This window comes from Fundulus heteroclitus, chromosome 6 (genome assembly GCF_011125445.2).
Source record: "Fundulus heteroclitus isolate FHET01 chromosome 6, MU-UCD_Fhet_4.1, whole genome shotgun sequence".
NCBI classification, from domain to species: Eukaryota; Metazoa; Chordata; class Actinopteri; order Cyprinodontiformes; family Fundulidae; genus Fundulus; species Fundulus heteroclitus.
In genome coordinates this window covers 14,750,851-14,777,151 of record NC_046366.1, presented here as the reverse complement: position 1 = coordinate 14,777,151, position 26,301 = coordinate 14,750,851, and the positions used below count along the sequence as shown (strand labels likewise).

Below are 26,301 nucleotides of genomic sequence, written 5' to 3'. Positions count from 1 at the left end.
GCCTCACGATCTGGAATTAAATGCATTGTTTCAGAGTTTGCACTATTGTGTTTACAGAACAGGCCTAACATTTTGAAGATGTATTAGTTTTTCAATATAAGGCAAACAACAGCTGGAGAAAATAACATAAAACATAATCACACTTAACTGTTACAGCTACAAATGGCTTTGAATAAGTCTCTATGAGCTTGCCAAATAATTTTTAGGATTTCTGCCAATTTCCTTAAGTAAAGGCTCTAGCTCCTTCATATTGGATGGTTTTCGCTCATGAACATCAATCTTCAACTCTAATCACAGATTCTCAATTGAATTGATGCCTGGACTTTGACTAGGCCATTCCAACACATTTAGATATTTTCCCTTAAACTTCTTGAGTGTTGCTTTCACAGTATACTTGAGGTCATTGTAGTGCTGGAAGGTGAACCTATGCCCAAGTTTCAAATCACAGGCAGACTGATAGGTTTTGCTCCAGAATATCCTTGTTTTTAGCACCATCCATCTTGCCCTCAACTCCGACCAGTTTCCCAGTCCCTGGTGCTGAGAAATTTCCCCACTGCATGATGCTGCCACCACCATGTTTCATTGTGGAGGGTGATGTTCTTGAGGCGATGGGATGTGTGGATGTGTGGAGTTTCCTTGGTGGGCGAAAAATGAGACTTTAGTCTCATCTGACCAGAGCATCTTCTTCCATAGATTGGGGGAATCACCCACATGGCTTTTGGATAAAACTCGAAAAGTGCTGTGTTATTTATAGCACTAAGTAATGCCATTTTCCTGGCCACTCTTCTATAAAGCTCAGCTCTATAGAGTGTACGGCTTATGGACAGATCCTTCAGTCTCTGCTGTGGAGCTCTACAGCCCATCAGGTTTACCTTTGGTCCCTGTGCTGCCCCTCTGATTAATGCCTTCCTTGCCCGGTCTGTGGATTTTGGAGGTTGGCCCTCTTTTGGCAAGTTTGTTGGGGTACCATGTGCTTTTCAGTTCAAAATGATGGATTTGATGGTGCTCCGGGGCAAGATTTGAATATTTTTTTATTACCCCACCCTGACTTGTACATCTTAACCACTTTGACCCTGACTTGTACGTAGAGCTCCTTGGTCTTATTAGTGTGATGCCTCCTGCTTAGTGATGTTACAGCCTCTAGGGCCTTTCAGGTATTTCTATGGCCAAGATCTCAGCTGAAACATCTTGGGTTTGAAAGAAAAACTGTGGGTGGGAGGATGCTGAGCTTGTTCCTGAACTGAACCTTTGGAGGAATGTGTTCTGTTCTTTTAGTCTGTTCAGACTTTCACTTATTTGATCCTCCTTCTACTTGAAGATTTCTTATACATCGTTCTGATGTAGGTGGGTCTCCACCTTCCTCCTCTGCACCTCGTTACTGTCTTTGACTTAACTCTAATGTTTCTATATTCCTATTTAGTTCCATGTATTCCTCCTTGAAAGCTTCTTTTATCTTGTTCAGCAGTTCCTCCAGGGGACTACTATTCCACTATTCTGATGTAGTCTGTGTTTTCCACAATGTAGTTCATATAGTCAGTTACACACTCAGTGATAGCGTTTATGTTTTCTCCATGTGGCTGGGAGACAGTGCATCCCAGTCTGTAACTTCAAAACAAGCCAGTATATCTTATTTGGCTTCCTGGATCCATCTTCACAGATTGCTACTGAACAAGGGATTTATATTCAGTGCAGAGAAAAATAAAATTATGATCTGATTTGCCAAGAGGACGTTGCAGAGTATTAGCAACAGAACATTCAAAACCAGAGGTTTTGGATGCTGTGCAGCTGGAACGTTTTAAAAATAATAAATCAGAATGAATGTAACAGATTCAGTCCAACATGGTACCACCTTAATTTTCAGTGGAGAAAATCTAAGGCATGGTAAACCCCAAGGTTTAGGTTATTCTCCTGTTTATGTACGTATTCAGACTTCGGGATCTTTAGAATAAACAAAACACTGCAACCAGGTTTTGTAGACACTATGACTCACCTATAGCTCATCTTCAGTTAAAGGCATTTACACATCTCTTTTGGTATCTTGTGGAAAGGAAGTGCCATGAAAATAATTTAGGGATAGAAGGAAAAAAAAACTAAATTTAATGTAGATGGTGTGGGCTGGGATATGTGAGTGCATGTGAGCATGCACAGCTCTGATTTGGGTGAAAAACAAGGGGCGGGGTTGGAATCATGTGCAGTACAACCTGTATTTCCAATTAATTAACTAATTGTGAGTACTCAAGAAGTAAAATATTTACCTACCCAATTTTACCAGTAGAACAAATTGATGCAGTATACCAGCAATGATTTCAGTGTCACATGACTTCTAGTGTTGCAGTTATTTCTTCACTACTTTGCATTTTCAGATTATTGTGTTCTTAAATGTACAGAAAAAAACTTGTGTTTAACTTTCACTTTTTTATTATTATAACAGCTTTCAATGAACTTTGTGTTTGGTAGATCATTGTAAACCACACTCCTATCTCTGGATAACATTTCAGATATGTGGGCAACCTTTTTCCCATCCACAATCAACACTTCAGATCCCACAAACACCAGTTTCACAAAGATAGATGATGCAATTTTCTCATTAGTGTGGGATTCAAGATTGACTTAAAGCTAGGCACATTTAGATTTCCATATGGAAATATACTCCATACTGAGTTTCTTTTTAAGGGGGAGCTGAGATTTAAAGGCCCCAAGCAATTACCAACCTTTGATTGGCCTGGCTCAATCAACTGAACTCAATGGGGTAGAGAGTCATATTATTATTTTTTATATTTTCTGCTTTTTGAAATTAATTACCTATACATGTAGATTCCAGATCAGCTCTACTTGAAGGTTCAGCATTGACCTGCACAAGATCAATAGATTAAATTTTGAGCCTCTATTTTTAATTAATTAAGTTTGCACTACCAATAGAAAGTGTTGTTTTTTTTTTTTGTTGTAAACATATTGAACTTTAGGATAATGATGCATTATATCTGGTAATTGGAAGGTCAGCTAATTTTTGGTGGTTGTATTTAGGGTTAGAGTTTATTTTGGCTTAGCTTTGTACTTGATTAAAACTGAGTTTGATGCTGCAGGAGTGTACCCTGCATGTTGGTTGCAGGTCAAGTGTCACCCAGCATGAGTCTGCATGCTGTAACTGGAAGAAGAGTAATTGATAGCTGAGTGGGAAACATAGTTTGAGGTGCATCCAAACCACTTGATATGTTTGTTTTGTAAAGTGTCACTATTAGCAACAGACTATGTCACTCCCATAATGAGGTGCAGTTGATTTTTAGGGACAATCTTTAGCCTGCACCTGAGATCTGTGAAGGAAGTAGCAACGAGCTCTCCCAGAAAGCTCAGGAAAGCACCAGGCCCAGGTTCCCTAACCTCCTGCTTGTTAGTATTTCCTCAACTGTTGTCACTTGTCTTCACCAGAACTTTCAACAGATCATTGAAGCAGTGAATTGTTCTTTCCTGCTACTAATAATAAACGATCATCCCTGTCCTCAACAAACCATCACAGAAGAGTAGAGTGATCAAGAAAAGGAGTACCTGACAATTAAGGTCTCTGATTTGAATTATGTCTTTCGAGGGCTAAAATGTGGAAAAGTCTTATTAACTGGGAGGTTTAGCATGTGTAAGAATTTTGTGTACAGACTGATGCAATTTTTCTTCAGTCCTCACATCCTATGCCAACCAAAGCAACTCCTAAAATGTGAAGAGGCCAGGCTTCAGCCCTCTTCACAGTGTGATGTTTGCCTTAGAATACAGTGCTGCGCTTTATGTGCTGTGAACAGATTTCTTACCAAGTAGCAGGATTGTGTCACCCAGCATTTGAACGATCCAGTTTCAAATGGACTGCTTTATTGCTGTACAAATAGTATGCCTGTGTCTGACAATCTGCTTATCTTAAAAATGAAAACACATAAAATAATTTTAATCAACTATTAGTATTAATGGAGCTGGGAAATGGTGTAATTAAAGGTGCCCTGCCTCTCGCCCAGTGACTGCTGGACATAACACCAGAAATTTGCAATTTTTACATTAAATATAGACCCGTTTAGATATTAATTTACAATATATTGCATGGATGTGTATTACTGAGATATTTGTCATATCTTAGTAACACACATCAATACATAGTAGCCAGCTAACAGCCGATGAATGGAAAACATTATGTTGCACAATGTTGCCACATCCCTAAAGCGTTACAGCTCTGAAAGTCTGCCATCGTCTGATTGACTGCAGTTATTTTGATTCTTTTTTAACTTGGCCTCTCTCACTTGGACAGCACACACAGGACTTACCCACTGTAAACACTTGAAAACACTTAGCATCTGTGTTTACCTTTGCTGGGCATTCCTCAACTGCCTATAACTGTTTAATATAGATCGAATATAAAAATATGCTCAGGGATTATTTTGCTTGAGTTATGTAAACAGTGGGGATTTTTAAGACCAATTTCAAGGCTATATTGTCTTGTAAAACCATATAATGTTGTGTACAACACAACCATATACTTAGCAGTCAGTTAGGTAATCTTTGCTGAGCTGAGTTAGGTTTTACTTAACATCTTGGTAAATTAGTGTGTTTCACTTAATTTTTTGTTCCCCTGACTTTTTCAGGGGAAGAGGTTATTTTGTTAGTGTATATTTACCATTATATATATATATATATATATATATATATATATATATATATATATAATATATATAGAAAAAAAGCTTAATTTTTGTCTACCAGTATAAAGAACACCTAAGTAATCATGAGATTTCTAAGTCAACAGATACTGTTAAATGATACTATAAGTAAGAGTGTCTTAATGCCCTTCCAGTAAATTGCTGCTTCAGCAGCTCTGAGTATATTTGCCCACTAACCTTACATTTGTATGATCTGCATTGCCAACTTCTGCCCTCTGATGTGGCTCTGGACTCCATGCCAATCACTAAATGCAGTTCCAGCTTTGGTTCTGGGGAAACCAAACATTTCAGTTGAGTTTTAAGGTAGTCCAAAACTTCAGGTATGTGGCAAAGACCGCTTTGAGATGTGTTTTCGTTCAACCCGGTCTCTAGAAAGCCCAGGAAATCTTTACAGTGTAAATATCCTTCATGTTCAAAGGATACTGACTTCTTGGGGCTGCAGAAGGCAAACTGCAGGAATTGCCAACTTTTTTAACAAAGTTATTCTTGTTCCCTGACAAATGGTATCGCTTATAAATAAACAGTAGCGTTAGGAAGCACCGCCCTCCCAATTATCAGCGAATATCAGAGTGAAATGTCCGTGCACCATTTGAAAGATTTAAACAGCACATAAATATCATCTGGCCTGCACAGTGGCAGTCTATGTAATACACCTCATGTCTTGCCTGTTGACAGCTGGATTAGGTTCCAACCTCCTCTGTAACACAGAGCATATTAAGCGGGGGCAAAAAATGAGTAAGTGAGTACAATTTTGTGAAATATGCATACTTCTTCCAAAGCTGGTTTCAATTGTGAAACGTCACTAAGAACAAAAACACATTTAAAGCATTAATTATGATGTAATTGATTAGAGTATTGTTATTGGCATGTGAGTTAACAAAGCAATTATAGAGTGGTTGAGTTTCTCCACACTAATTTTTTGACAAGACCTTCGAACCTTTGTGAGTTACTCAAGAGGGATTAGTCACCTGAGAGCAATAAAATAAGAGTCAGAGCTGACATCTCATCTGGACTGTGTTAAGGTTTTTCCAGACAGTATAAGTAGCATGTACACTGGGCACTAATTACACATGGTGAGGAACATTAGATTTTTCTTTTATTCCCTAAAGAATCAAATGTAACCACTTAAAAAAAATATCCCAGCCAAGAAATATGTGGTTGAGTTAATGGGATTGGATAAAGTAGCACTAACCTTTAAATATTTCCACATTGGATCAAATTAGAATTATGATCTTCAATATATTTTATTAGACTTTTAACTGATGGTCTAGCAGAAATCAGTGCATAGAAAGTCTCTATCTCTCGCAGTCAACCCACCCATGCACAGGGAGAACATGCAATTTCCATGCAACTACTGGTCATGCACTCCATCTGTCAGGCCAAGATTCAAATCCAGGATCTTCTTGCTGCAAGGCAACAGTGCTTCTAAGTGTGCCACTGTGCAACACATTTACATGGAACAGATTGATTAATTTGTTTATATTAATGGTAAATGTTGCATGGGTGGACTCTAGTTAAAATGGTTGCATTGGATTTGTTTAAGAGCATAACAGCAAAGGTGGCAAAATACAAATTCCTGCCACACTGTTCAGATTTAAATATGTGTTCTTCTTCTTCACAGTTCTAAACATATTTATTTGATCTATCACTTTAATTTAGTATAAAATACATTAAATGTTTCAAGGAATTGTAACACTAAGGTACTGTAGAGGTTTTGTGAATTTTGCATACTTACAAGAATTTACTGAGCAAAGGTTATCAGCTATTCACCCCTTTGCAGTTTAGACAAAGTAAAAAAATCTAGCTGCTTTAAAAGGTGTGGGAGGTCTATTTGTGTAAAGTAGATTTTCTGTGTGTGCTGGTTAGAGTGGACCAGAATAGAAGCGCAGCTTCAGCATTCCATGACTCAGTACCCAGAAACATTGATAAAATAACTGTTTCATTAAGTATAATGTTTCTTTCAGGTTAACAAGACCAAAGTTAGTCTGTAAAGAGGAATGTCCCTAATTCTGAGGTTATCTGTCTATTAAGCCAGAAACTATGCCAAGTCCAATTAGTCAAATGTTTAAAAATTGTGCTGTCTTGGTCCCCTAGCAGTTTGACAGACTAGTTTTGCCATTCATAATTGGAAAATTGGGGTGCAGATGTTCTGTCACTGCTGCCAGATGTGGCTACAAAGTGTTTACTCATGGAGGTCGAGAACCTCTGTATTGCATCTGATAATTTGTTCTGATAAAACAATACAACATGGGAAAAGTTTAAGAGGAAGTCCGAAGGTTTCATACTTGGCATTCCAATGCATTGTGGTTGTTATTTGAATAGGGGAGAGAGAGAATAGAAAGTGCTCTCACAGCCCACCTTATTAAATACACACGTTCAGTCGTTTGTTGACACAAATAACTTATCAGCAAACCACAGGACATTAATGCATTTAGGTATCTAGACATGGTGAAGACGACTTGCTGAACTCCAAACTAAAGAACGGAATGAGGAAAAACAGCAATTTAATAGACTGCTACTATCACATCACTGTTAGGGCCAGATGGAACAGTATGACATGTTATACTCTGCTTAGATTTTTTGCACACAACTTATGCAGAAAATGCCTTGTCGAGTTCAGAGGTCAGAGAAGAAGGAGCAGACAGGTTTGAGATGGTAGAAAGGCAACAGTAGCTGAAATAGCTACCCGTTACAGATAGAGTACTCAGAATATGATCTCTGAATGCGTAACTCGCCGAACCTTGAAGCAGAGATGACCTACAACAGCAGAAGACCACTTCAGGTGCTACTCGTGTCAGATAACAAGGGGGGGGAAGGTTACAATTTATAAGGACTCAAAGAAATTTAACAATAACAGATAGAGAAAAAGTTGACTGATCCAATGAACCTGGATTTTAGCTGCAATGTATACATGTTAATTTTGCATAAACAAGAAATTATCAATCCATCCTGCCTTGTATTAATGAGTCAGGCTAGTGATGATGTAATGAGCTGGGGAATATTTTCTTAGCACACATTGTGCCTCTTAGTACCTACTAACTGACTAACAGATCACAGTCCAATAAAGCATTCTTTGGGATGTGGTGGAATATGAGATTTGCATCATAGCTGTGGAAGCAATAAATCATTATGACCCAGATCACTAAGGCCCAGAACATAAAGTGTTCTGGTTCTAAGAAAAGGTGAGTGTAGATGTTGAAAATATACTCATAAACAATTTCTTTGTTGTTGGAGCAAATGGTGATGTGTTTTCTAATGAATATAGACATTTGATTTAGTCTTTCTGTTTAGGACAGCAGCTTCCTCTATGATCTTCTATGTATCACTTAATTAATGCAGCTACAATACCAGTCAAACATTTGGACTCACCTTCTCCAAACTTCTGACTGGTAGTGTACATGTACAGGACACAGTCAAAAGACTAGAGTCAACCTGAAAAGAGGAGGTCCATGACAGAAGGGAAGGAACACAATGGAGAAAGAGATATGGATCATAGAATGAAACCATTTTTTAAGTTTAGCATTTTAGTAAATGCTGCAGACATTCTAGAGCCCTACTGTTCATGGATTTTGTTTGGTTAAATGTTAGTGTCATTTGCAGACTGCATATTAATTCATAGAAATCAAAATCATACAGATCGTCACATAAAGTAGAAAAATGATTTCCAGGATACGTTAGATTTTATAAGTACTGAATAACTGTTTTATTCCGTTCATAAATAAAAACAGTACTTCACTGGCTTTAACATGACGGTGCAGAAAAACGGCAGGCAGTACATTAGGCAACAGACAAGTGTCAAAATAAAAAAAAAGCAGACCCCAACAGAGATAGAGATAGTGAGCTAATAGCCGGAGGACAGCCAGTCATGACTTCATCCATCTGGCTCTGCGATGGAAACAAATGCACCCTCTCTAGGTAATTAAAAGACACCCAGGCCTCACAAGGATATGCCAGGCGAATGGACGAGAGGGAATACAGAGAGAGAAAGAGAGCTTCAGAATGTAGCCCTATTGTGTTTCATGGAGGGATTTGACCAGTGAGGCGCTGGTCTTGTGGTCTGGGCTAACACCATGCTTTAGGCTCTGATTACAACATCTGCCTCGAGCTATCCTTGTCCAGCCCTTCCCCAAGTAAAATGAGTTATCTGAGTGATATAAACCTTTTACATCATAAAAGTATATTTGTGTGTACATACTGTAAAAGAGTAAGAAAAAGTACTTTTTGTTTTCTACGTCCCTTTCTTACTTGAGCTATGATGTAAAACAGCTGATACTAGTGACGTAGGGACAATGTTTCATCTGATGTAACTTTGTGTTGGATCATACTGTTTGCTGTTTAATTATTGTTGTAATGTGCATGTTGCTTTATTACAGCTTATTCAAATCAAGCAGTCCTGTTTATATATAAATGTCCATTTATGGCTATGTAGAATCTGGAAAAGAATGGTTATGCATATATATTTTAATGTCTTTCATATGTATCATAAAGTGCATGTGCATGCATCAGTACAAGAAGCAACCGTGTGTGCCTCAGTATCACATTGAGGCAAGGCCATATATTTAGCACAGACGGTATTTATAGCAGTTCATGGATGAAATACTTGGTCTACTTTCTCACCATGACATGGAGCCACTTCTGTCTTTCAGAGCAGTTGTGGCTTGTCTATGCACATAGCCAGGCACATTAGGCACAATGTAACATACGTTGAAAACATATTTTAACAATCGGAGGCAAATGCACTTCTTGGAGAATTTCAGTTAAACCTCCTGCATAAAATATAAACTTTTTCCTATATCTCCCATCACATAAGGAGTACCCTTGTTTTATGAAAGCAACAAAAAGGATTAACCACAAAGAAAAAACGGAAAAAAAAAAATTACTGATTAATTTGTTGTTGCTGCTTTTTCCAGATGCTGATTTGCAGATATGTAAGCATCAAGGTCCATCTTGCTGCAACAAGAAGATGGAGGAATCTTACCAGGTTGCTGTGAAAAAAGAAACCCTCCAAAAAATCGAGTCCCACACCTATCACCTGAAAAATCTTTTGTCTGCTCACTTAGATGCCTTCCAGGGTAAGTGCTGAAACTGTTGTGTCTAGAAAGGGTTGAATGGATGTGGGCTGATAACACAGTAAAAGTATGCTTTTGTGAAAGAATTTCATAACCTATAATATTTGGTACAGTATAAAGGTGCACATTATACCAAATCACTGTTGTCAATTCTAATATCAGATGCCAAATTTGGTGGAATATTACATTTTGGGTATAATGTATTCGTACTCTGCATGTCTCTTTTAAATTTGGACTATTCAATGGACCAGGAACAATTCTGTAGTGACTGAGATGCTAATACTCACCAAGAACGACGGGGACATGTGATGGTAAAGAAAGAAAAACGCAGGGAAAATTACAGTTAATAGTGATCAATAATGTAATCCCAGTTTTTGCAATTAAATATTTTCCTGAAATCGGGTAGTTGTAGTACAGCATCAAAGCGCACAATACTACTGTACAGTATTGTACTTACAATGATACTTGTGTTTACTGTTCTGCTTACAGCTACTGTAATTTATTTATTTTAATAAAGATGGACAAAGATGAAACAGGCCAATTTTTTTATGCTTGAGGAGTTGCAACTTCCAGCTCAATGGAACTTTGCAGCTATCCACATGGATAAACAAAATGTTTTTAGGGAAAGCTTTTTACGGTCAGAAAGAGAAAAATTGATCTTTGTTGGCTCAATGACAAGAAGAATTTTTTGGGGATGTCTATATATGATGTCCAACTCAAAGAACACTGTCCCTGTTTGTAAACATGGTGGACGCACCATCCTAAATGTCTGTTCCACCACCGGGTGGACTTTTGCAAAATTGAAATGCAAGATTTTGGAATTCTCCTTACCAAAACCCAACTGAAAATGCATGAATTCAGCTTAAAAGTCTTGTCTATAATGGACACCAAATGAACTCTTCCAGTTTTTCTAACTATAGTGTTCCAAAGTCAAAATTCCTGCTTCAGGCGCATCATTTGCTGTATTTTCCACCGGGTGCCTGGAAAATCAGTCTAACAAGAACAGATATAGAAAAGAGCCTGAGACCTTCTTATACCATTTCAACATTACCTGGAAAATGAAGGCGGATTCCTTATTTGATTTTTGGGAAACGATTGTTGGTGGAAAAAGGAGAGCCATTTAGGTCTATTAAGTTAGTTGAGAATGTGTGTGTATATTGCTGCAAACTGCTCCTGTGCACGCTTAAGTTCCCGGCCTGACAAATCCAAAAGAACTAGACCATCTCAAAAAAGTAATGGATAATTATAGTGATCAAATCTTCAGCTAGAATGACAGCAGGAGCTCTTTCGAAGAAGTTTGAGGTTTCAATGCATCTTGTTTTAAATTATTTTGTGTATGTATATGTTGAGCCTACATATAACATTTTGACCTTGGATAAGAGAAAATCCAGAGTAAAGTCAGACGAATGGTGAGTTGTATAATCAGTCCAACCCTTAAAAAAATAATCAATCTTGGTTTGACAGATTTTTTATTACTGTTTGATGTAACTTAAACATTTGCTGTATGTCATTAACCTTACAGTGTTGGGTATCAATACTTTAATGTCTTCAATTTCTTATAGGCCATTAAATCCATCTGTTTAACACATGATTTTAAGGTGTTTAGAGTACAAGGGATATGACCCTCCCTCCTACAGCTGTCTCAACAAGTACCATAAGTGGGTTTGAAGAGTGTTTCTGCTACTTGTCTGTTTTATCATGAATAAGATCCTTCCCATCTTACATCATGTCTGAGTCAGTCTGGACAATAATGATCAGGTGTTTGACATTTCCAGAAAAGCCGAAAATGGAAAATCACAATGGAACAACAGTAGAAACTAGGGTGTGATGGTGTTGAGGATAATGACGTCAGCTGCCCTTCCTTTTCAAGGCCTTCTAAGGACAGTCTCTGTACTGTCTGAGTGCCTTGGGTGGAATGGGAAGCAGCAAGTGGATCATGCTGCATGAAGTAATGACAGCTCGATTTTGGCAAGTCCGTTTCTGTTCTGTATCTGTGCCGCTGTGTCTAACCATAGAGCCAGTTACTTTATAACGGTGGGCTTTTTTAAGCTTCATTCATTTTCATTTATCTGTGTTTAAAATTCCTGCCGTTCAAAACATCTTACAATAAATCTCGTGTGTGTGTGTGTGTGTGTATGTGTGTGTATTTCTCTGCCCTGTTACTGATTTCATTTCTTGGCTGTGCAGCTGTAGACAACACCATCAATGTAATTAAAGTCGGTTGGCTTGGTGCCTGGCCTGAATCACCTGCCATCAGATGCATTTAAGGGCATGCTAATCCATCAGTGTATGGGTTTATAGAGTTCAACTGTGCTATGAGCATAACATTTGTCTGCCGTAGCCCTATCTGCATCTTTACTCCCTCCTTTAACAGCTCGGCGTTGGATGTGCTGTGACTTTGTTATTCTATCCTCTAGTTCAGTGGTCTCAAACTCCAGTCCTCGAGGGCTGGCATCCTGCAACCTTTAGATCCGTCTCTGCTTCAGCACACCTGACTCAAACATTAGCTCGTTAGCAGAGCTCTGGAGAGCTTGGCTTCATGCTAGTGAGGCAGTTTAGCTATTTGATATATGTATGTAGGGCAAGGGGCACATCTAAAAGTTGCACGGAACCGGCCCTCGAGGATTTGCATTCGAGACCGCTGCTTTAGTTGTTTTCTAACTTCTCAAAAGTCACTAAAATACTGTTTTAAACCCTTATTCTTTGTTCAGTTAAAATACAGCAACTGATCTAGGACCAAAATTGCATCTAATTTCAACACTTTCCAGTTAGAAATGGTAGCAAACTGTTTTGTTACTAAACACAAATAGCTATGCAAGCCAATAACAATAAATTTCTGAAACAGATAGAACTGTATAGTACTATGTGGGCCACTTGTTTAATGACATGCAATGTATAAGAAGTCAAAATAATATCTACAACACTCCTTATATTTTCCGTGACATATTGCACATTGAACTTAGGGCTGATCAAATAACCTTGACTTTCAAAGTAAGAATTCCCACGTCAAGCACCTTCTTTGTGTTATTATCAAACTTTGGCTTGAAAAATCTGAAAAAAGTACTAATAGAAAAGGGCAGAAGGCCTGATCTGTGCTTAAGGGATATGGTCTTTTCTCTTTCATTCTCATTTTTTTATTCAACAAAAACAAATGAACAAGAAAAGTGACCTTGTATTTACATGTTGTTTAAGGACTTCATGCTCAGGTCACCTTAAAGGTAGGGTCGGCGATTTTTTCATAAAGTCTCACCAAGTCCCTTTTTGAATAACTGCGTATGGGCAAGATCGTCTTACCTTACTCTGCCGCTCTTCAAGGGGATAGCGTTAAAAAAAAATCTCCCAAATCCACTCTGGTCTTATTTCTTTCTACTGAGGCCTTCCTCTTCTTCTGATAAACATGAACGCAGTTCGCTTTTTGTAACTCTCCGCCATGTTCAACGTATACAGTGAGCACAGCGGAGCTACAATGAATGGCTAACACCTAAGCTAACCGGACATATAAACAGTCGACTCTTCACATCAAACTTTTCTACATGCAACACCGAGCTTGATACACTGAGCTGCTCAAAGCAAGCTTTCACAATGATGTGCGGCATCACAGTCCCTCCCTGCTCGCATTGACAGATGGGCGGTGGGAGCCTGCTGGGAAAGAAACGGCTCTAGGTGCTCAGCTAGTTAATCACACCATATTACCATATATTACGCTGCATCGTCCAAATGGCAGAAAGAGGGGGAATTATAGTGATTTGTCACAAGAAATGTAGGCAATTGGTATGCTCAACTATGAAGAGTAAAACATCCATGGAGACTCAGCGCAGAGTCTGGTCCATTGAGTCTGCGCGGCTTACAGTATGTGCACAGTACGCCTGAGTATGTGGGAGCCTTCACGTTTTTGTGACATCACTTGGAGAAACTGATGTGTCAGTAGCTCTGTTGCTGTGGAGTATAAAAGCAGCTCCGTCTTGTGCCTCTGTAGTGAGTTGGAGCTTGAATAGTGAGTTTTGCAGTCCTATTGATTTTCAGATTATTGATTTACTAGCTTAACATTCAGTTAGTTTCTTTAGCATTTATTTAGCTTTTACAAGTATCACATATAATCAAACCATCTCCCAAAAGTAATGATAAAACCCTGAGGTTTCCTAACCAGACACCCTCCTCTCCATGAACATGCCTAGAGATCCTTCCTATGGACACCAAAAAATAAGATAAATGAAAGCACTCCAATCTCCAAAGCCTTCAGCATCGCAGGATGAAACTCATCCATACTTATCACTGGGGTGCTTTCTCACCACTATAGCAACAATAATGGAATCACTTTATTCTAAGTCTTCAGGCTCTATATCCTCCATAGAGGACACAGGGAATGGATTGAAGAGGTCCTCAAAGTCTTCAGTCCAGGTTGGTGGTTTCCAGCCATAGCAAACACAGCTTGAGACAGTCCCATTGCCCCTTTCTGTGGAGGTCCTGAATATTGCCCATTCAGATCCATTGTCTATAACCTCCCTCAGGATATGAGAGAAATTCATTCAAAGGAGTTGAATAGCACTGAACCTCCGTTTGGGTTTGTCAGGTTTCTCTGGTAGCCTCCCCTGTCCCTGGACCCAACTTACTACCGGGTGGTGTTTAGTTGACAGCTCTGCTCCTGTCTTCACCTGAGTGTCCAAGACGTAAGTCCACATGTCTGATGATAGCATCACCGGTCAGTCGCCGGTCAGCACCTGGGGCTGAAGAGCAGAAGGGTGCCATGCAAACTGGTTGCAAGCTGGGTGGAAGGCAATAGCAGGGGTCCTGAGTGTGCATATTGTGAGTACCATAACGTCACTTTCAGAAGATGGAATGCCACCTCACTGACGAGTAAGAAGCCAGAGTTATTGTTTTTCCAATGCAGATAAATTGCCTCTAAGGCTCAACAAGGATGAGTAAACAATTACATTGTTATTCTGGTGAGAAATCACTTCACATCATTTCTTCTTTTTCTCTTCTGGATAGACTGTGTAAGGCTGCGTTCACACTGCAGGGAAATGCAACCCAAATCCAATCTTTTTGCCCACATGCGACCCATATCTGTCTTTTTCACGGCAGTGTGAACAGCCCAATTCCAGTCTTTTCACCCCCCAAAAATTAAAATTTCTGCGTCTTTCTTATGTGTTACTAATTCAGATACGGATCAGATTTCTTTCACAGTGTCCATTATCTGAACAGTCATGTCGCGTTTTATCCATGTTTCACGTCACTCTCCTGTCTGTCACTACACATCAACACACAGTAGTAGCAGTAAACATTCATTAGAAGACGTTGTCAATAGCTGTGCTACTTTCTTCTTACCTTTCTTAGTCTTGCTATGTTGTCGTGTTAATAATGTCGGCTCCCATTTCTCAGCAGCTTTCTAATAATAGCAAGGAGAGATGCCGGCTGGTAATTTTTTTTTCTTTTCAAGTTTTTCTAACAAAACTTTATTGAACACTTCTAGAAACATTTACATTCACTATTACCTCCGCAAATAGTGCTCTGCTCTGTGATGTCTCCCTCTGTTATCCGTGCAAGTGGGTCACTTTGCGGTCTTGAACCGTTCATACAGCAGTATGTTAGTGGTCACATTTAATAGTAGTATGATCGGCCACCTCAAATAAAATCCGATTTCAGCAAAAAATCTAAATTAAGCAGCAAGACCTGCAGTGTGAATGTAGCCTATGAACTCATTATCAACCCCTAAGACGCTAAAGTGAAAACTGTAATGCAGTTGTTGAAGTCTGAAGCTGAAGTCGTATGAAACAGTATCCATATGTATACAATGTAACTATTTGAAACAATGTTAAATTAATGTTATATAATTTTTTTATAAGGGCAAACAATCTTTTGAACCAGTTTTCAGCATTTTCCAGTCCTTTTTTACTCTTTGTCAGGTTCTATTTTAAGAAACACCTTAAAATCATTTGAGCCCCCAAACAAAACATTCTCTTTGTATTTTTCAACCAAATCACATTGAAGTAAAAATCCGTATGCATTTTCAAAATAGATTTTTCTGTGTAGAGATGGTTTCTGTTGCAGAACTGAGGGGCCAAAATCCCAGAAACACATATTTACATGCAAACTCAGTGGTTTTATGTATGAATGTAATCCTAATACATGATGAATGAACCCCCCCCCCCAAAAAAAAATAAATAAATAAAAATCTAACATTTACTAAATTGATAAAAAGCAGGCTTATGAACCACTCCCGGCTTCAAGTAAGCACAGAAATGTGAATTGTGTGATCATTTTGCAGGTCTTAGTCTTGCTAATTCATAGTTTATCTATGTGAGTGTGTCTTCTTTCTTTCTTTCATTTGTTAAAAAAAATTAACTATTAGGATTAGTAAAGACAGTTGTGCACCTACATCTCTCTTTTCAACATTGATGTAGGTTGCAGTAGTGGAGTAAAGATCACACCCACACTAACAGATCATGAGCTGGATATCAAACTTTTCCATTTAAAAGTGTCATCGGTCAAGGTCTTGTACCCTAAATGTTAACACAAAGCTAAATTGTGTTCCTTTACGGTAAGATACTTTGTAAATAGAGCATTTGCTGTAGTGTAACAATGACATTCAAGCAGATAATCTACCTTTGTCTGTGCAACGTATAAAATAAAACTAACTGTGATGAACATATAGACATAGTCTATGCTGGTTTGTTTGAATTGAAATTTAAAAATAGCTTGAAGACAGTTGCTCTGCATGATAGCTGTTGGTTCTACAACATATAACTAGCTGATAAATAAGGACTTGAAAGAACATGAAATTACAGTTCTGTAGTTGAATATTAAAACATCTGTTTCGCTATGTGACAATGTTCAAACCATTGTGTCTCTCTGCCCCTTGTGAATCTTTGTTTTTTTTCCCCTTGCCTTTTCCAATACATTGCATTTTGGACAACATCTCCAGTCATCATCTCTGCTTTACCCTTTAAACCCCTGTTCAAGTGGCAGCACTATGTAATTTAGATATGGCAACATTATATTATTATTCCTCATAAGAGTTTTACCTGAGGCACTTAACATGTCCTGTCTTCTTTCTGTGAGCTGCTGAGAGAGTAGTTGGCAAAGGAAAAAGGTATACTAACTAACAGCTGTTCAGTAACAGGATACCAGACAAATAAAGTATACTTTATTATGGATTTTCATTTCTACTATGTGATTTTGCAAAGCTGTCTTTACACAAATGTGTAAATTGTTATACAGAGGAGTCCTAAAAATACAAACGCCACCCAAAAAAACCTCAATAAATAAATATTGTACAATTACCATTAAAAATGCTTACTTAAAATTATGTGCTTAAAGCCCCCTGCACAATACTTTATTTATTCTTTAAAAAAAAGCCTAAAAATAAGCTATGCAGATGTCTTGGCCCATTGGTGGCACATTTTGCTGTAGTTCTCTATTAATAAACTTTTTTTTAGCTTCGGTTGCCTTCCTTTTCGTACTCCACACTGTATGTAATGCCAAGATAAAGTTAGTTAATATTTCCTACTGAGAGTAGGATACAAAAATAATAAAAACATTTATTTTAAAGATTGTTTTCCATGACACTATTTAGTACACCTGTTAGACATTGCTCACACGTGCGTGTGAAAGCAATAAACAAATAAAGTATTCACACTGCCGGAGCTCAATACATTTATGCATCTAGAAGTAGTGAAGACAAATTTGCTGAAGTTTAAACGAGTATTTAAATGCAGAAGAAAGGAGACATGTTTGACTTTGAACCAGTTGTGTTTGTCAGTGCCAAATAGCCTGGTTTGAACATTTTAGACTGTGCTGATTTACTTGGATTCTTCTATCCAAAGCCATCTCTGGTGTTAACATGGAATGATTACAAAACAAAAACAGACAATTAACAGTAAACAGCAGTTGAGTGGACGGAAATGCCTTCTGAATATCAGAGGAGCATGGGTGACCCTATTTCAAATAAGCTGTTGTTACAAACCAATATGTGTCGAATCCCTCCTTTGAAAACACAACATATTAAGCCTTGAAACAGATGGATTACAGCCACAGGACAAAATGCTGGGTTCTGCTCCTGTCTTCCAAGAACAACACTATAAGGGTAATATTTTCACAGGATCATTAACGTTGAACAATAGCATATGTTGGTGTGATTGTGTGTGATGAATCTCACTTTAAGCTGTGGTTCTCAGATGGTAAAGACAGAATTTTCCAGAAACAACATTAAAGCATAGATCCATCTGATATTGTATCAACCATACAGGCTGTCAGTGGTGGTGACCTTCGAACAAACTTGTGATTGTTTAAATGCTGACCATGTCCCTCCCTTATTGTCCACAGCGTAACCATCTTTTGATAGCTACCTCCAGCAGGATAATGCCAGCCACTTGTTTCTTGAACATGATAGGGAGTTTGCCACATTCACCAGCTCTCAATCCATTCTTGCAACTTTTGAAGTAGTGGAATGATGTATTCCCATCATGGATGTGTAGCAGACAAAACTACAGGACTTACATGATGCTATGACATCAATATGTTCTAATATCTCTAAGGAATGTTTCAGACACTTTTTGCAATCTGTCATGGTTGAGTTTTGGTTTGGCTTTGTTTTTCTGTTATTTTCATTTTTTCATCTCTTTTGGGTTAGGTTTGACTTTATTTATTGTTAGTTTTCAGTCATCAGTTATTTTCTGTCATTTTTCACTTCACCCCCTCAGCAGTCAGTCACACCTGTTATCATTTACCAGTCAATTAGCCAGATCCTTGTTCCACCTGTGTAGTGCTCTATTTAAACCTCCCTCTGCCTTCAGTTCAGCACTGGGCCGTCATCATCCCACACCTCTCCATGCCAGTCCCCGGTTTGCCTTGGAAGCTTTGTTTTGCTCCTTTTGTTAAGGTTAGTCCTGTCAGTCACTCTAAAGACTGTTTGTTCTCTGTTTGTTCCTGGAGAGGTTCTGCTCTGTGCCCTGGTGTCTCTCAAGTTCTGCTAACCTGACTAGCCGCCCTGGTGAAGCTCAGCTCTGTGTCCTGGTGTCTCTCAAGTTCTGCTAACCTGACTAGCCGCCCTGGTGAAGCTCAGCTCTGTGCCCTGGTGTCTCTCAAGTTCTGCTAACCTGACTAGCCGCCCTGGTGAAGCTCAGCTCTGTGCCCTGGTGTCTCCAATGAACTGCTAACCTGAGTGCTATGAGGCCTGCTAGCCGAGCAGCACCTAGCAAGTGTGGACTCTCTGTCTCCGGGCCGTCAGCTCCTGTCATCACATTCATCCCTGACCTTCTGCAGTCCTGAACCTCCGGTCTTCATCACTCACCACCCAGCATACTTCCTTCAATAAAAACTCAAACTTTTAGTCCCGTGTGTGCGTCCTGAGTTCATCGGTAAACAAAACCCTGACAGTACGGCCCAGTCAAAAGGTGAACTCAGGCGCCATGCGGGGCTTACCTGCAGGAGTTGACGACCCGGACATCCTCGCATATGTAGAGATGTGCGAACGCCAGATGAGGGAGAGGTACACCAAGATGGCTTCTGCCCGGGACCCTGCGCCACCGATCCGGGTCGACTCCACTTCCCCCGTGGTTCACGTGGGCGTTGATGCAGCTACCCCGGAGGCCAGGGAGAGAAGCCGCTCAGCCTCTCGTCGTCTCGGTCATCACCTCCATGACTCGCAGCTGGCCCCTCGAGTGAGGCTCATCGTTCCACCTAGCAGAGCCCCACGCATCAAGGAGAGCCAGCTGTGGGAGTTCTACTACGGTGACCGAGACGACCTTCTGCCCTGCTGGCCAGCTGCCACCCCTGAGATTGCCCCAGATTCCTCATCTGTCCCCTCCCGGCGAAGACAGCAGAACCACCGGCGCGGAGGGTCTGTCAAGGCTCAAGAGGAGGATCCGCCTCCAACCCCGGCGCCGCTCTCTGAAGCCTGTAGCCCGGCGCCGCTCTCTGAAGCCTGTAGCCCGGCGTCGCTGCCCTCCGAAGCCTGTTGCCCGTCACTGCCTGAAGTAGCCGAGGAGATGGTTCCGCCTCCACCAGTAAACTCCGCTCTGCCGACCACTGAAGGCTCCGCTCTGCTGGCCGCCAAGAAAATGGCTCCGCCGGCCGACGAGGATGAGCCCAAGGTCTCCGAGGGAGCCGCTTTGCCGCTGTCCAAGTCCCGTGAGGAGGTCCAGGAGGACCTGCCTCCGCCCAAGCCCCGTGAGGAGGTCCAGGAGGACCTGCCTCCGCCCAAGCCCCGTGAGGAGGTCCAGGAGGACCTGCCTCCGCCCAAGCCCCGTGAGGAGGTCCAGGAGGACCTGCCTCCGCCTAAGCCCCGTGAGGAGGTCCAGGAGGACCTGCCTCCGCCCAAGCCTCGTGAGGAGGTCCAGGAGGACCTGCCTCCGCCCAAGCCTCGTGAGGAGGTCCAGGAGGACCTGCCTCCGCCCAAGCCTCGTGAGGAGGTCCAGGAGGACCTGCCTCCGCCCAAGCCTCGTGAGGAGGTCCAGGAGGACCTGCCTCCGCCCAAGCCTCGTGAGGAGGTCCAGGAGGACCTGCCTCCGCCCAAGCCTCGTGAGGAGGTCCAGGAGGACCTGCCTCCGCCCAAGCCTCGTGAGGAGGTCCAGGAGGACCTGCCTCCGCCCAAGCCTCGTAAGGAGGTCCAGGAGGACCCGCCTCTGGCCTCGGTTTCCACCGAGACCTGTAGCTTGGCACCGCCTCCAACTGATCTGTTTGGCCGGAGCCGCAGACTGCGGACTCCGAGCCGCTCGACTCTGCCTCGTCGGGGCCGTCCACCACGGCGCCCGCCTCTGACTTCTCTGTTTGGCCGGAGCCGCAGACTGCGGACTTCGAGCTGCTCGACTCTGCCTCGTCGGGGCCGTCCACCACGGCGCCCGCCTCTGACTTCTCTGTTTGGCCGGAGCCGCAGACTGTGGACTTCGAGCCGCTCGACTCTGCCTCGTCGGCGCCGTCCACCACGGAGCCCGTCTCTGACTTTCCTGTTCGGCCGGAGCCGCCGACCGCGGTCTCCGGGCTGCTTGACTTTGCCTCGTCGGGGCCGCCCTCCTCGAGGGTTTAGTCGGGCGATGCTGCTCCGCCGCCTGCCTCGTCCAGGACGACCTCCACGAAGACTTTTTCTTTTTTGCTTAGCAGCCGTTTATGCATGAGCCCTTAAGGCCAGTGCCTTCTGTTGTTTTTTGGGCTCGATTTCAGTTTTTGATTTACTTAGGATTTTTGGGGTTTTAGAGTTATTTAGGGGTTCTTGTTTTCTTAGAGTTCTTAGTCTCTGTTTTGCTTTTGTTTTTCCTGCTCCGTTTTAGGATTCTAGATTTTGCCTTAGTTTCCAAGCTTTGCTTTGCTTCCTCATTTATAACCTTAGTTCTCTGGTTTTCTCGTTAGTTTACTTATTCATGTTCTAGTTTTCTTGTTTTGCCTTAATTTCTAGTTTAGCCTTAGTCTCATAGTTCTGCTTAGTATTTTGTTTTGGTTTTGCATTAGTTTTATAGTTTTTCTTGAATGTCTTGATCTTTTTCCTAGTTCTTTTGTTTTATTTTGATTTTCTAGTTTTTTGCTTCGGTTTTTCTTTTGTTATCCCTACCCTAGTTCTTCTGGTTTTGTTCTATAGGTTAGTTCATGCCTGGTTTTCTAGTTTTTGGTTTAGATCTGTAGTTTCCCAGCGTTCTTTAGGTCCCAGCGCTTCTTAGTTTTGTTTTGGCCCCCTAGCTCTTAGTCCCCTGGCGTGTTTGACGCTCTCCATTCTCCGGAATTTAGACGCCCTTAGTTCCTGGTATTTTTGTTTCCTGGCGTGTTAGGACGCCCTCTGACCCCTGTAGATTTCGTGTTTTTCTGGCGTGTTAGAACGCCCTTTGTCTCCTGGCGTATTAGGATGCCCTTTGTTCCTGGTTCCCTGGTGTTTAGATTTCTAGCGTTTAGATTTAGTGTTCCCGACGTGCTTAGACGCGCTCTGTTCTCGATTCCCCGGCGTGTTAGGACGCCCTCTGTTTTCGGTTCCCCGGCGTGTTAGGACGCCCTCTGTTTTCGGTTCCCCGGCGTGTTAGGACGCCCTCTGTTTTCGGTTCCCCGGCGTGTTAGGACGCCCTCTGTTTTCGGTTCCCCGGCGTGTTAGGACGCCCTCTGTTTTCGGTTCCCCGGCGTGTTAGGACGCCCTCTGTTTTCGGTTCCCCGGCGTGTTAGGACGCCTTCTGTTTTCGGTTCCCCGGCGTGTTAGGACGCCCTTTGTTCTCGGTTCCCCGGCGTGTTGGGACGCCCTCTGTTCTCGGTTCCCCGGCGTGTAAGTACGCCCTCCGTTCTTGTTCCTAGGCGTTTTAGATGTTCCTGCTTCCCTCATATCCCGACGTTCTCTTCCCCAGCCCCGGCGTTTTCCTCACGCCCCGGCGGGTTTCCCTTTGGCGCTAAGTACGCCCGTTCCTTCCCTTTGGCGTTAAGTACGCCCGTTCCTTCCCTTTGGCGTTAAGTACGCCCGTTCCTTCCCTTTGGCGTTAAGTACGCCCGTTCCTTCCCTTTGGCGTTAAGTACGCTCGTTCCTTCCCTTTGGCGCTGTCGTGCGCTCGTTCCTTCCCTTTGGCGCTGTCGTGCGCTCGTTCCTTCCCTTTGGCGCTGTCGTGCGCTCGTTCCTTCCCTTTGGCGCTGTCGTGCGCTCGTTCCTTCCCTTTGGCGCTGTCGTGCGCTCGTTCCTTCCCTCTGGCGTTGTCGTACGCCTGTTTCTTCCCTCTGGCGTTGTCGTACGCCTGTTTCTTCCCTCTGGCGTTGTCGTACGCCTGTTTCTTCCCTCTGGCGTTGTCGTACGCCTGTTTCTTCCCTCTGGCGTTGTCGTACGCCTGTTTCTTCCCTCTGGCGTTGTCGTACGCCTGTTTCTTCCCTCTGGCGTTGTCGTACGCCTGTTTCTTCCCTCTGGCGTTGTCGTACGCCTGTTTCTTCCCTCTGGCGTTGTCGTACGCCTGTTTCTTCCCTCTGGCGTTGTCGTACGCCTGTTTCTTCCCTCTGGCGTTGTCGTACGCCTGTTTCTTCCCTCTGGCGTTGTCGTACGCCTGTTTCTTCCCTCTGGCGTTGTCGTACGCCTGTTCTTCCCTCTGGCGTTGTCGTACGCCTGTTTCTTCCCTCTGGCGTTGTCGTACGCCTGTTCTGCCTTGTGGCGATGTTCGCCTGTCATGCCCGTTTTTGCCTGGTGGCGATGTTCGCCTGTCAACGTCGGTTAAACGCCTTTTGTTTTGCCTACCAGCATCTGTTAGACATCCTTTTTAGTTCGCCCTAGTGGGTAGTTTTGGTTTGATTTTAGCCCACGATCCTACTTTCCCTCCACCCACCCAGGTTAGATCAGCTTAGTTATGACTCTTGCCCGCCATCCTGCCGTCCCTCCACCCACCCTGGTTCGGTCACTTTGTAGTTTGTTTTGTTTGATAGGCCGTCCGGAGTCCGGCCTTGAGGGGGGGGGTAATGTCATGGTTGAGTTTTGGTTTGGCTTTGTTTTTCTGTTATTTTCATTTTTTCATCTCTTTTGGGTTAGGTTTGACTTTATTTATTGTTAGTTTTCAGTCATCAGTTATTTTCTGTCATTTTTCACTTCACCCCCTCAGCAGTCAGTCACACCTGTTATCATTTACCAGTCAATTAGCCAGATCCTTGTTCCACCTGTGTAGTGCTCTATTTAAACCTCCCTCTGCCTTCAGTTCAGCACTGGGCCGTCATCATCCCACACCTCTCCATGCCAGTCCCCGGTTTGCCTTGGAAGCTTTGTTTTGCTCCTTTTGTTAAGGTTAGTCCTGTCAGTCACTCTAAAGACTGTTTGTTCTCTGTTTGTTCCTGGAGAGGTTCTGCTCTGTGCCCTGGTGTCTCTCAAGTTCTGCTAACCTGACTAGCCGCCCTGGTGAAGCTCAGCTCTGTGTCCTGGTGTCTCTCAAGTTCTGCTAACCTGACTAGCCGCCCTGGTGAAGCTCAGCTCTGTGCCCTGGTGTCTCTCAAGTTCTGCTAACCTGACTAGCCGCCCTGGTGAAGCTCAGCTCTGTGCCCTGGTGTCTCCAATGAACTGCTAACCTGAGTGCTATGAGGCCTGCTAGCCGAGCAGCACCTAGCAAGTGTGGACTCTCTGTCTCCGGGCCGTCAGCTCCTGTCATCACATTCATCCCTGACCTTCTGCAGTCCTGAACCTCCGGTCTTCATCACTCACCACCCAGCATACTTCCTTCAATAAAAACTCAAACTTTTAGTCCCGTGTGTGCGTCCTGAGTTCATCGGTAAACAAAACCCTGACACAATCTCTACCATAAATAATAAATGAAGATATGCAAACCAAAACTACCACTACCCGCAAGGTGTCTCTAATAAAGCTATAGGGATTTGACTTCAGAGTGTTCAGCCTTCATATGACCTTGATCAGAGCCCTCATTCAGACACAAATGATTTAGTTTTATTTTCACTCAGATTGAAGGAAATGTTGAGCATGTTAGCAACGTGAGATTTATTGGCAGATAGAAGAGAATGTGTAGCCTTAAAGTATATTGTTTGATGGAAATGATTTTGCTTTCTTAATTTCAGCTGTCAGAATCATCTTAGGTGGCCCAGACAGCACAACTTTTGTAAAGGCACCTGTCCCATTAATGAACAGGAGGGAATTTCCAGGGCTTTTCTGTTGCTTTTCATGTGGGCACTAAATTGCAGAATATGCCTGCATACATATTTGCAGACACAATAAGACATAACAACTAACTTTGTTGCTTGGTTACTGCATACTGTCTTCATTGTTTCATCAAATTCTGTACCTTCTATCTTAATTGCGATCTTTTTTGTCTGGAAGCTTTCCTGCACATTGTGGATGACTCCCCCGCCCCCACCATCCCTTCCCTGTCCTCTCACATTTTTGTACTCTCACTTCATATTTCTGTCTTTTTTTTCTGCAGATGTTTTGACTGACAGGGTTATTGCTCTAGAGATTGATGCTTGGACACATGATGATATTTTTCTGCAACATGAGCTCATTGTCAAATTAGGGAGGATATCCGGAATCTGTCCCGACACGTCTTATTTAATCATGCTGGGTGGAGGGTAAATGTGGTTATGAAGTTAACAGTGGAGAGAGTGTATTGCGTATTTGTGTGTGAAAAATGTTGGTGCTCGTACTGTGCTTATGCAAATCCCTTGAGAAGTGATAACAAGTAAGGACAGCATTTCTTTCACTGAATTTGGAGAACACTGGCTCTCTAGAGAATGAAGCTGGATAACAACAAGGGAAGCGAAGACGAGAGAAGAAAAACCTCAAATCTTTACAAAGTTTCCCTGAAAATAATCTCATTACTTGTGTTTTTTATCAGCACCTGTCACAGCATCATAATATGTGAAGCCCAAAGTAGCAGAACGCTGAGCACATAAACCAGATGAAGAGAATGGACAAGGGACCGGTCCATCACACATTCTGTTCCCATTTAGCACTATATCTTCTCCTCTATGTAATTGTGTCTGTGATACAAGTATTCAAAGAAAGCCACCTTGTTTGTGAAGATATCATTTACTCACATTTCCACCTTGCACATCGCTTAATGTAGCACTGAAGTGTCATATTAAAGGTAGAGAGGATGTCCTAAGTTAACGTGTGATTTACCCCATGAGGGCTCAGTTTGAGTGACACCAACAAAGAGCCATGCCTCCTGAAAACCAAAATTGAGGAAACCAAATTGAGGAAAACCTCTCGAATGTGGGGCCGGGAAAAATACTGTGCTACACAGTGAGGTAACCCGCTCCCTGTAATGTCAGCAACAAAGAGGAATGCCTTCTCCACACATGGAGGCGCCAAATTGTCACTGACAGAAAATACTAAAAAATGCAATACAAAATTTATTTAGTGCACAGCTAAGTAATAACAATTTACATATTTTATTTCTTATTGTGTTGCTGTATCATGTTGTACAGTGTTACAGGCACCATACCATTCACCACAAAGTCTTCTGACCCATTTTACGTCTGTCACAGGAGCTCAGAGTTAACCTGGTCTCATCTGTGACATTGAGGAGAAGATGGTTGTCTTTGCACCACTGGACAAAGTGGGAACAGGGTCTCTGTAGGATGTGACTAAGTCTATTTCCAAGAGCAGAGCAAGTATGGAATTGTCATCTAAATATTTGAATTATCTGGTGATGGGAAATAGGATAAGGCAGTCATTTGTAAAGATAGTGTACAGGAATGGACTGAGAATACAGCCTTGTGGTATACCTGTATTGATGATGGTGAAAGTTGATGTTTTACAGCTGGATCTGACAACCTGATGTCTGTTACTGAGAAAGTTATATTTGAAGTGGATGAGATTAGAGGAGATGAGCTGTATGATCAGTTTGGTGGTGGGGAACTATATACATGATTCATTGGGTAGTGGGTCAGTGTTGGTCTGGGGAGGCTTATCCATGGAGGGATGCACAGACCTGTACAGGCTAAATAATGGCACCCTCACTACCAGTAGGTATCGGAATGAAATCCATAGAACCTTTTTGTTTTACCCATCTCTAGTACAGTGGGTACTAGGTTCCCCCTGGTGCATGATAATGCCTGACTACATATGGCAAGGGTATGCAGGAAGTGCCTGGATGATGAAG

At 42.1% G+C, this 26,301-nt stretch overlaps 1 protein-coding gene across 2 annotated transcripts in view; it reads left to right on the top strand.

The window, feature by feature from the left end:
- Positions 1-26,301, top strand: part of LOC105935931 (glypican-5) — a 144,877-nt gene that overhangs the window by 2,360 nt on the left and 116,216 nt on the right. For both annotated transcript variants that reach the window (XM_012876557.3, XM_012876556.3), the window contains exon 2: positions 9,602-9,763. In XM_012876557.3, the coding sequence (XP_012732011.2) occupies positions 9,602-9,763 (162 nt within the window). The remainder of the gene's footprint in view (positions 1-9,601; positions 9,764-26,301) is intronic.